This window comes from Aotus nancymaae, unplaced genomic scaffold, assembly GCF_030222135.1.
Source record: "Aotus nancymaae isolate 86718 unplaced genomic scaffold, 86718_ANA_hifiasm-v0.15.2.pri h1tg000006l, whole genome shotgun sequence".
In the NCBI taxonomy this organism is placed as follows: domain Eukaryota; kingdom Metazoa; phylum Chordata; class Mammalia; order Primates; family Aotidae; genus Aotus; species Aotus nancymaae.
The window spans coordinates 76,347,534-76,359,428 of record NW_026988417.1 but is presented as its reverse complement, the minus strand read 5'-3'; the positions used below and the strand labels follow the sequence as shown (position 1 = coordinate 76,359,428).

The following is an 11,895-nucleotide window of genomic DNA, read 5'->3' as shown; positions in this document are numbered from 1 at the left end:
GGGTTCCACGGGAGAACGCTGAGGACCCACGAGAATTGGTGAGGTTTTCAATACGCATGCGCAGCACCCTTCGGTTCTGGCCCTCGCTTCGCGGCAGGTCACGTGACGCTTATGATTGGACAAGGAGAGGGCAGACGTTTATGCTTGCTTCCGGTCCGCGAGCCCTGAGAACTAACTTGGGGGCTTTTCTCAAGGTGGATGTAAAGGCGAGCGCCCGCCTCCCACTCTCCCTTCCATTCGGGTTTAGCCTCTGGGTCACTGAGAATGACTTCTGAATAGGGCCCTGGGCCCTTGCCATGGATGAAGGTGGTTCCCGTGTCCGCCGGCGGGTGTCTCTCCCCAAAAGGAAACGTCCGAGCCTGGGGTGCATTTTTGTCACTCCCACCGCGGCGGAGCTCGAGCGCGGAGATGAGGAGAAGAAGGAGGAGGAAATGGTGGCTGAGAACAGGCGGCGGAAAACTGCAAGCGTAATACCGGTCGAGGTACAACCCCGTCTACTCTCAGATTCCCCTGATTGTCTTGTTCTTGGAGGTGGTGATACAAACCTGGACCTCCTACGTCGCATGCCCACTGACAGAGGGATTGGAGATCAGGTACGGAGGGCTTGGAACTTGAAACTGCAAACGTTTGGCATCCTTCCCAGATGCAGAGTTGACCAGTTTTATCGTCACCTTAGTTTACTTCTCTCGTCTTCATTACCACTGTTAATCGGCACTTAGGAGTTATTGATTGCCGTGTTATCTACATTTCTGTATAAATATGAAATGTAAACCCCTAGACATAAAAGTTGTACACACAGCAAATAAATGGCATGACTGAGACGCAAATCTAGGCTTCCAAATAACAGCAGCTCCTACTGTACAAATAAAATCTGCTGTTTATTGAAGACCCGTTATGTTAGTTACATTATCTAGATTTTACTACAGTAATCAGGCCCTGAATAGTTGAGATACTACAGTTCTTACTCCATTTTACTATAATCACTTTACTATATTGCTGCCTCCAAGTTTACGTCTCTTCTTTGTAGTAGACCACCCCAAGTCAGTGTTCAGATTCTCAGTCTCAATTCCAAATTCCTAAGAACTCCTTCGAGTGTCTACTAGCACAGCCATGATTCTGTTACAGGCTAGTCTCTGTATATTGAAGTCTGGGAGGGCAGAGCTGCAGTTATCAGAAACATCGAATGTGCTGACATTTCGTATACATCTACCAGTCTTCCTGCTGTTTTAGTACAGATTTAAGAATTAGAATCTGGCCGGGCGCGGTGGCTCACGCCTGTAATCCCAGCACTTTGGGAGGCCGAGGCAAGTGGATCACAAGGTCAAGAGATCGAGGTCATCCTGGCCAACATAGTGAAACCCCGCCTCTACTAAAAATACAAAAATTAGCCGGGCGTTTGGCACGCGCGTGTAGTCCCAGCTACTTGGGAGACTGAGGCGGAAGAATCGCTTGAACCCGGGAGGCAGAGGTTGCAGTGAGCCGAGGCTGCGCCACTGTGCTCCAGCCTGGCGACAGAGCAAGACTGAGTCTCAAAAAAAAAGAAGAATTAGAATCTGGCCGAGTGTGGTGGTTCATGCATATAATCCCAGTACTTTAGGAGGCCGAGATGGGAGGATCACTTAAGCCCAGAAGTTTGAGTTCAAAACCAGCCTAGGCAACAGAGACCTAGTCTCTACCAAAAAAAAAAAAAAAAAATGTTTTTAATTAGCCAGGTGTGGTGGCCTGCACCTTAGTCCTAGCTACTTGGGAGGCTGAGGCAGGAGGATCGTTTGAGCCCAGGATGTTAAGGCTGCAGTGAGCCGTGATCATGCAGTGGTTGGAGCCACTGCACACCAGCCTGGGCGACAGAGCAAGAACCTGTTCAGAATCCCAGTATCATCACAACACATAAACTTGCTGTTTAGGCGAGTAATTTAACCTCTCTGGGCCTCCATTTCTTCAGCTGTAAATTGGTAATGATATCTGTTTACATATAGGTGTATGATCCATATGTGACCACATAATTATATACTTGGTGCAGCCCTAGCCTGAAGCTTTTATTCCTTTTTTTGTTGTTGAGACAGAGTCTTGCTCTGTCGCCCAGGCCAGGCTGGAGTGCAGTGGCACGATCAGGGCTCACTGCAACCTGTGACTCCCAGGTTCAAGCAATTCTCATGCCTCAGCCTCCCAAGTAGGGATCACGGGATTCTACAGCCAGCTCATTTTTGTATTTTGAGTAGAGACGGGGTTTCGTCATGTTGGCCAGGCTGGTGAAGCTTTTATTAATGAAGCTGAAATTACCCTAAGTGTTTTTGTTCTCCTTGCAGCATAATGACAGTGAAGAGGACATGTTTGGTGACTATGATAGCTTTACTGAAAATTCCTTTATAGCTCAAGCTGACGACTTGGAGCAAAAATATATGCAACTTCCCGAACATCGGAAACACGCTACAGACTTTGCCACTGAAAATCTTTGCTCAGAAAGTATCAAAAACAAACTCAGCGTTACTCCCATAGGCAACCTTACTGAATTACAAACTGATAAGCACCCAGAGAACCAGAGTGGGTATGAAGATGTCACTGTTGAACCTGGAGCTGATCTTTTGTATGATGTACCCTCCTCACAGGCTATGTACTTTGAAAATTTGCAGAACTCTTCAAATGATCTAGGTGATCAGTTTATGAAAGAAAGGGATTGGAAGTCATCCTCTCACAACACTGTGAATGAGGAATTGCCCCATAATTGCATAGAGCAACCCCAGCAAAATGATGAGTCCTCTTCCAAAGTCAGAACGAGTTCAGATATGAATAGGAGAACAAGTATTAAAGATCATCTAAAAAGTGCCATGACTGGAAATGCCAAGGCCCAGACACCAGTATTCTCTAGAAGTAAACAGCTCAAAGAGACTCTCCTATCTGAAGAAATTAATGTTGCTAAGAAAACAATTGAGTCATCATCAAATGACCTTGGTCCTTTTTATTCATTACCCAGCAAAGTGAGAGACCTTTATGTCCAGCTCAAAGGAATTGAAAAATTATATGGTAATGCTTTTTGCTGGAATAAAAAAAAAAAATTTCCTATTGTTACCATAATATTAGTGCAAGTCAATAGAAGCAAATGCTTTCATGGTCCGTACTATTTCTAAAAACAAATTATCAGTGTTCTCTCAACCCCTTCCATCCCTATCATGCTGCTACTGAACCTCTATCCTTCCCTTCACAGTCACACCTATCAAACCAGTTATCCTTTCTGTCTGTTTCCTCACCTCACATAATTCCTCTAATTCCTCATTTGTAAGAAAGGAATTGCCAGGCGTGGTGGCTCACACCTGTAATCCCAGCACTTTGGGAGGCTGAGGCAGGTAATCACCTGAGGTCAGGACTTCAGCCTGACCAATATGGAGAAACCCTGTCTTTAAAAATAAATAAATAAATAAATAAGAGAAAAAAAAAGAAAGGAATCGTAAATTGTTTTACAAGTTAGATTCTGGTTCAAGGACATGCCAAATTGGATGTTGGTAACAATTGTCAATAATTATATTGGTAGCTTCTAAGTAAGAACTTCGGTAAATTACCCTACTCTAATTCTGGGTTCATCTGATGATAAGGTGTCTAAAGCCAGTGATACTTTCAATGTTTACCTTATCTGACTTCTCAATAACTTACCTGATGCTATTGACTACACCCTTCTTGAAATTCTTGTTTCTGGACCTCCTTACAACCACTCCTGTTTTTTTACTCTGTCTAGTGGATCCTCAGTTTTCTTAGCTGTTATTTCCTTGGTTGGCTCTGTCTTCTCTACCAAAACTTAGTTGTTGCAGTATGTCTTCACACTCACATGTCTTGAGTGAAAGAAGTCAGTATTAGTAATACTGTTGATTAAAACTAAGCATCTTTTTTTTTCTTTTTCTCCCCCTAACCTCCCACCAGCAGCCACAGCCACCTCTCCCCGCAGGTACATCCCCGCCACCACCCAGATGCTCGGCCTTGTGCTGTTACTCCCAAAACTAAACATCTGCAGTTAAAAGTCAGGGATGTCCAATCTTTTGGCTTCCTTGGGCCACATTGGAAGAAGTATTATCTTGAGCCACAATAAAATACACTAACACTAATGATAGCTGATAAGCTAAGAAAAAAAAAATCACAAAAAAACACAATAATCTCATAATGTTTTAAGAAAGTTTATAAATTTGTGTTGGGCCATATTCAAAGCCATTCTGGGCCTCATGAGGGCCATGGGTTGGACAAGCTTAAGTGCAAAGAAACAGTAATATTAAGGTATCTTGTAATGTTTTTCAAAAATCCAGGGTCCTTGCATATATTTCAGATATGTTTCATTTTACACAAAGAAGGGACAGTTGCTGCCATACTGGAAGGTCAGCCTGTCAACCTTCTACTTCATAACTTTTCTGGAACTCCTGTTAGAATCTTATGAATGATATGAAAAGTTGGGTTCTTAGGGAGAAGACAATCAGGTTGGAGAAGTAGCACTACAGGAAACAAAGTCTAACAAAAGACTCTACAAGAATCTAAATTGTGAGGTTCATGGTTTAAGAGCTAATGGTGTGCACTACCCTGGAAGTAGATGTTAACTTACTTCCCTCTGCTTTTTTCCTAGCACCTTGCATTTTATTTAGTCTGCCAGAATGAATACCCTGAGGATAGGGCTCTATCTAACTCATCTTTTTCTTAACTAGCACTGTGCCTGGTACACTCTGGTAAGTTCTCAACTGCTGGGGGTTGTCACTTAAAAATGCAGCTTTAGCACTCTGGCCTTAGTTCCTCATCTATAAAAAGGGGTACTTTTTTTGCAAGTTAGATTCTGTGTCAAGGACATGCCAAATTAGATGTTGGTAATGATTGTCAGTAATTATATTGGTAGTTTCTAAGTAAGAACCAGTAAAGAACAACTTTTTAAATCTTTTTACCTTGAAATCTGGCTTAATAACATGACTAGATTAAAGCATAAATGCATCTGATACTTTTTATGAAACTAAAACAGTGGTTCTCAAGTGTGATTCCTAAACTGCAGCATCAACATCACCTGGAAATTTGTTAAAGCATATATTCTCAGACACTTCCCCAGACCTGCTGTATCAGAACCTCTAGGAGTATGACCTGGCAATCTGTGATCATGGCTCACTACAGCATCAATCTCCCAGGATCAAGCAATCCTCCCACCTCAGCCTCCCAAGTCATGGGGACTATAGGCATGTGCCTCCATACCCAGCTAATTTTTTAATATTTTGTAGACATGGTTTCATTTTGTTACCTATGCTGGTTCTGAACTCCTGGGCTGAAGCAGTCCTCTTGCCTCAGCCTCCCAAAGGGTTGAAATTAGAGATAAGAGCCATTGCACCTGGCTAATTTATGTTTTTGATGTGAAGATGATACAAATATTATTTTGTCATGTTATACTTAAAAATCTGAATTGGATAAAATGTAGTTATAGCTAAGTTAAATTTTGGCATAAACACTCTAATTTGATAATTTGATTGATACCAATCTCAAGTATTTTTGAATATTTATTTAATATTAAATTTAAGTCTTTTTGAAGTATTTTTAAAGAAAAAATACAGTCACTTGTAATATTTGAGAATCACCCTAAAGCACAATAAGTTAAAGTTACTTGAAACTGTGATTCAGATATAACCTTTTTTTTTTTTTTTTTAATAGAGATGGGTTCATATTGAAATCCTGGGCTCAAGTGATCCTCCTGCCTCAGGCTGCCAAAGTGCTGGGATTATAGGCATGACCCACCATTCCAGGCCAATGATCTGCTTTTTTAACTTAACTGTATATTGAACATACATAGATCCATCTACTCTTCATTTTTAAACTGTAGAGAATCACTTTGGGTGATTGTACAATAATTCATTCAGCCTTTACCCCCACCTCCATGGCACTTTGTACCTACAAACAATGCTGTGTGAACATCCTGCAAATGATCTTTATATGCTTTGGCTTCCTTTCTGTAGATGTAGAATCCCAGAAGTAATACTACCAGATCAAAGGCAATGTGCAGTTCTAGTTTTGATGATACTAGATTACTTTCCACAAAGATTCTAGCAGTTTATCTTCTCACAACCATACATGAGAATGGCTGTTTTCCCCCACGTTAGTCAGTTCTGGATTTTACATGTGTGGGGCTTTTTTTTTTTTATTAGTTGTTATTTCTTTTTTATTTTTAAAATTTATTTTGCCAAATCAGTAGAGAACAGTTGAGCATCTTCTCATGTATTTATTGGCCATTTGCATTTCTTCTTGCTATGAAGTGTCTTACCTTTTTTTGCTCAATTTTCTAGTGATAAAACACTAAAGCACATTTTTAAAGACTTTTGATGATTTTCAATGTCAAGTTATCCTACAGAGTAATTAATACTAGTTTTCACACAACATCTTGGATCTGATCTATTTTCATGAATCCCACCTTGCTAAATTGTGGGAATCCTAGTTGTGCCAGTTAATAATCCTAGTCTTTTGTGGTTTAAACAGTCTGAACACTTAAAGTGGTTTTTGAGCCATTCAGAGTTCAGATCTCCATGACAGCTAAAGTTTTTAATGGTTTGTGTAAAACCTAATAGATTTGTTTCTCTCCTCCCCCTGCTTCTCTCTGAGATGGCTTTTGGCTGAATGAGGAAGGGAAGCTTACATAATCTCCTTGCAGAACATAAGAGGAAAACATTAGAATACACATAGATCCTTGTACTGTCCCTTTGCTCTTCTGATATCCCAGATGACACTCCTTGTCCAGCAAGCTGCTACCTGCCTTGCTGTAATATTGGACCCAAGTCTGCAGCTGGTAAATAAATGGACTGGTTGTCCATCTGCTGCCTAGGCCTGAACTAGGCCCTCACTGGCTGTACTACTTGGACATTTGGTATTTTTGCCATGTAACATTGGTTATAATTACATTTATCCTTATGAGAAGATTGTTCCACAAAAAGTGATTTGATTTTTTTCTTAGAAAACTTTTGAGATTCAAAGTTTGGAAGGGGAAAATAATGCCCTTTTTTTTTAATTCCACAGAATGGCAACATACTTGTTTAACATTGAAGTCTGTGCAAGAAAGAAAAAATTTAATATATTCCTTGCCAACAAGTGGTGGGAAAACCCTCGTGGCTGAGATTTTAATGCTACAAGAACTGCTTTGCTCTCGGAAGGATGTTTTAATGATTCTTCCATATGTGGCAATTGTCCAAGAAAAGGTGTGTGTGTTTTAAAATAAATATTATTTGCTTATACTTTGACATTAAGATCTGAAAATTAGCATAAATGTAATAACTGTACTGTCAGGAAGCACCTCTATTTTTTTTTTTTTAAGTTAGTCTTGCTCTGTCACCCAGGCTGGAGTGCAGTGGCGTGATCTTTGCTCACTTCAGCTTCCACCTCCCAAGTTCAAGCAATTCTCCTGCCTCAGCCTCCTGAGTAGCTGGGATTACAGGCGCACACCACCATGCCCAGCTAATTTTTGTATTTTTAGTAGAGACAGGGTTTCACCATGTTGGCCAGGCTGGTCTCAAACTCCTGATCTCCAGTGATCCGCCTGCCTCAGCCTCCCAAAGAGCTAGGATTACAAGCACGAGTCACTGTGCCTGGCGCGAAGTGCCTCTTGATGGAGAATTGATATTTTTAGAATGTATAAAAGCAGTGTACAGTACCTAAAATCTCTTCAAATACTAACTACCTGTTGTTGAAAGTTTTATTTTTTTCTAAACTGGTAGATTAAATGTCATCTTAAATATTCTATTACTATTTACCCTCCTTTTTCTTTTTTGAGATGGAGTCTCACTCTGTCACCCAGGCTGGAGTGCAGTGGTACAATCTCTGTTCACTGCAACCTCTGCCTCCTGGGTTCAAGTAATTCTCCTGCCTCAGCCTCCCAAGTAGCTGGGATTACAGGTGTGTGCCACCATGCCCGGCTAATTTTTGTATTTTTAGTAGAGATGGGGTTTCATCATGTTGACCAGGCTGGTCTCGAACTTCTGACCTCAAGTGATCCTCCCACCTCGACCTCCCAAAATGCTGGGATTACAGGCATGAGCCACTGAGCCTGGCCTATTATTAAAATTAGAGTTATTCTGATGCTTTTTTTTTCCACAGAGTCTTGCTCTGTCGCCCAGGCTGGAGTGCAGTGGCGTGATCTCAGCTCACCGCAACCTCCGCTTCCCAGGCTCAAGCGATTCTTGTGCCCCACCTCCCCACTCAGCAGCCAGAATCACAGGCACATGCTACCACACCTGGCTAATTTTTGTATTTTTAATAGAGATGTGGTTTCACCATGTTGGCCAGATTGATCTCAAAGGCCTGACCTCAAGTGATCCGCCCACCTCAGCCTCCTAAAATGCTGAGATTACAGACGTAAGCCACCATGCCCTGATGCTTTTTGACATCAAACATTGAAATTTATTTTCACATGTATTTTAAAAGTTGCATTTATTTTGCAAAGATCAAGACATTACAGCATTTCTTATGTATTTCAAAGTATGTCTTACCTGTGACTTTGTTCCTGTTGATGGGTATTAAATGCTATAGCTTTTTTAACCCCATGAACACTTAATAATTAGAGGTTTTTTTAATCTGTGTTTTTCATTTGTGTGTGTGTATTTATTTATTTATTTTTGAGTCAAGATCTTGCTCTAGCACCCAGGCTAGAGTGCAGTGGCATGACCAAGGCTTACTATAGCCACAACTCCCTGGACTCAACCAGTCCTTCCATCTCAGCTTCCCAAGTAGCTGGGACTACAGGCAGGCACCACCACTGCCAGCTATTTTTTTATTTTTTATAGAGATGAGGTCTCACTATGTTGCCCAGGCTGGTCTCAACCTCCTGGGCTTAAGTGATCCTGTCTCAGCCTCCCAAGGTGCTAGGATTACAGGCATGAGCCACAATGCCTTGCTTGTTTTTCTTTATTTTAACTAATATTCTAGATTTCAGGTTTGTCAAGTTTTGGTATAGAACTCGGTTTCTTTGTTGAAGAATATGCTGGAAGCAAAGGAAGATTTCCTCCAACTAAAAGAAGGGAAAAGAAATCTCTATATATTGCCACTATTGAAAAAGGACATAGCTTGGTGAACTCCCTGATTGAAACTGGAAGAATTGACAGTCTGGGTCTGGTTGTTGTAGATGAGGTTGGTTAATACTTTTATAATTTGTCAACATTTTTATTATACTAAATATTTGTTATTCTGGATATTGTGTAGATCTGCTTAGTACCTTAGTACCGCTATAAAAATAAATTTATTTTAACATATGGACAATATAGGTGAAGACAGTCCATGCTTGATAATCTTAAATTTGGTTTTGTGTCAAGTGTTTCTTGAAGTGTGAATACATATATGTGTAGTATACAATTTTATAGGCCGGGCACGGTGGCTCACGCCTGTAATCCTAGCACTTTGGGAGGCTGAGGCAGGTGGATCACTTGAGGTCAGGAGTTTAAGACCACCCTGGCCAATGTGGTGAAACCTTGTCTCTACTAAAAATACAAAAATTAGCTGGACATGGTAGCAGGCTCCTGAAATCCCAGCTACTCTGGGGGACAAGAGCCAAAATCAGTTTCAAAAAAAAAAAAGGAAATTATAATAGTACTTATTAATCTCAGATTTATCAAGATTTTGCACCAAAAGCTCATTGACCTAAATACCAGTGAAATAATGTATATGTACTATAGTTGTTATATTCAAAATACTTACAAGTTATAAGCAACTCTACAAATTTCATATGAATATATGCATGTTTTATATGAGTATTATATGAAGATTTAATTCTCTTCCCTTTTTTAAAAAAAAATCTCAAAGTTGCACATGATTGGTGAAGGAAGCCGTGGAGCTATACTGGAAATGACCCTAGCAAAAATCCTCTACACTAGCAGTAAGTATTTTTTAAATGAGGTCATGAATTGATTTATAATCAAGAAACTTACAAAAGACTTAATTCTTTCACTAGCTACATTATATAACCTAAAGCAAGATACTCAACGCTTTTTGCCTTTGTTTTAAAATTTCTAATGTGTAGAATTTTGAAAGTAAATGAAATTGGTATTTGAAGAAGTCCTCTGTTATTATCCACTATAAACATAGAGGAAGAGGCACACCCCTCTTCCTCTATGTTTCTTTATCTGTAAAACTAGGATAATAATGGTACCAGCCTGATGAGATTGTTGTAAGAAGTATGTGAGTTAATGCATGTATTGCATTCAGCAGTGCTTAGCACACTGCATTAAGTGAGGATTTGCTGCTGCTATTGCAGCCATTCTCATCATCATCATAATAATACCACTAAAGCAATACATTTTAATAGTCACTTTAAGGAGCTATTTTGCAACATCAGATAGCCTTTAAAGTATATGAAAAATTTAATCTAAATGTCATAACTTACTATTTAGAGATATGCTATTGCAATATTTACCTTATATATGGAAAAATTAGCTATAAAGGTAAAAATCTTAAAATGTATCTTAAATATTTCAACAGCAATAATATTTAAGCAGGTTATATAGAATTTTATAACTGTTCATTAAAAAAAATTTTGAGCACCTACTGTGTGCTAGACACTATTTTAAGTGCTAGGGTTATAACAGTGAATAAAACAGTTCCTGCTTTCATCATGACTGTATTTTAGTGAAAGTAAACAGACAATAAGCAGATAAGAAATCAAATGGTATGTCAAATGGTGATAAATTCAATGGAACTTAAAGTGGGAAAGAGAGGAAAATAATCACCTGCTTATGGAATCCAGTGTGCACTAACTGTCCTTATCTTGATTTTTCTTCATGCAACTGCTTATCATTGTTTTTTGCTTTGGGTGATGGAGCATCATTCCCCCTTGGCTTTCCTACTGTCTCTCTGTAGAGGGATCATGCCTCAGCATTGAGAGATGGCATAGCATAACAGCTGAGAACAGACTCTGGAGCTAATCAAACCCTGGCTCACTTTTAATAGGTACATGACCCTAGGCAATTTATATAAACTGTGACTCTGTTTTCTTAGGCATCAATGAGTGATGGTAACAGAAACTTTCTTGCTGAATTGCTGCAAAGATGGTATAAATTAATCTTTGTAGAGCATCTGACATAGTACCTATCACATAATGGACCTGTGTTTGCTATTCTGTAATTATTGTCTTTCTATCATCAGTGACTTATATTAATATCTAGTTAATAGGTATTTGAATAAAATCTCTTTAGTTTTTCCTTCTCGTTTTCCTCTGTGACATCTCTTTCTAAACTTGTTTATTATGGATGTAGGTGTCACTATAGATTCATGTTAGGCTCCTCCCTTGTTTGCTACAGTTTCTGCTAATTCTCATGCATACTCATCACTTCAAGTACTTCCTGTGTGCTGCTGGCTTCAAATCTGAATTTCCAGCTTGCACCTCTCTCCTGAGTAATATCTTTTTTTTTTAAGATTTTTTTCCTACCCCACCCCTCTCCTGAGTAATATCATCTGCCAACTGGACATCCCTATTTAAATATTCTTTGAACAGCTAAGCCTAACTAAGGCTTAGTCTAACCTCAACTCATTTCCTTCAAAACCATTCTTCAGTCTGAATTCTTAGCCACCACTCTCCAGCCAGCCAAGCCAGGATCCTACATATTCTATCAGCAACCAAATCCTATCTGATTTACCTCATGAATATGTTTTTACCTCTCTCCCTCCTATCCCTCATTACCACTAAGTCCTTAGTTCAGTACCTCATCCTTTCTACCTGGATTGCCCCAGATATCACCAAGTTCTTCTGTCTGCCTTTAGTCTTGATCACTGCCCTTCATCCACCACATCCATCTTTCTTCAGTGCAAATAGAATGATCTTCCCAAATGCAAATTCAATTAGTTAATTTTATTGTTTACCAATCTATAATAGCTTCCCTTTGCTTTCTGCATAAATGCCTAATTTCTTAGCACAGCCTTTCT

At 39.7% G+C, this 11,895-nt stretch overlaps 1 protein-coding gene across 9 annotated transcripts in view; it reads left to right on the top strand.

Moving 5' to 3' along the window:
- Positions 1-129: 129 nt before the first annotated feature.
- Positions 130-11,895, top strand: part of HELQ (helicase, POLQ like) — a 61,426-nt gene continuing 49,660 nt past the window's right edge. For 8 of the 9 annotated variants that reach the window (XR_002478353.2, XM_021669608.2, XM_021669607.2 and 5 more), the window contains exons 1-5: positions 130-593; positions 2,307-3,021; positions 7,009-7,187; positions 8,911-9,111; positions 9,781-9,853. Coding sequence is in view for 7 of the 9 variants with exons in the window: in XM_021669608.2 (XP_021525283.2) it covers positions 297-593; positions 2,307-3,021; positions 7,009-7,187; positions 8,911-9,111; positions 9,781-9,853 (1,465 nt within the window). In the remaining 2 variants the exon portion in view is untranslated. The remainder of the gene's footprint in view (positions 594-2,306; positions 3,022-7,008; positions 7,188-8,910; positions 9,112-9,780; positions 9,854-11,895) is intronic. The other variant, XM_021669611.2, reaches the window with a different exon arrangement.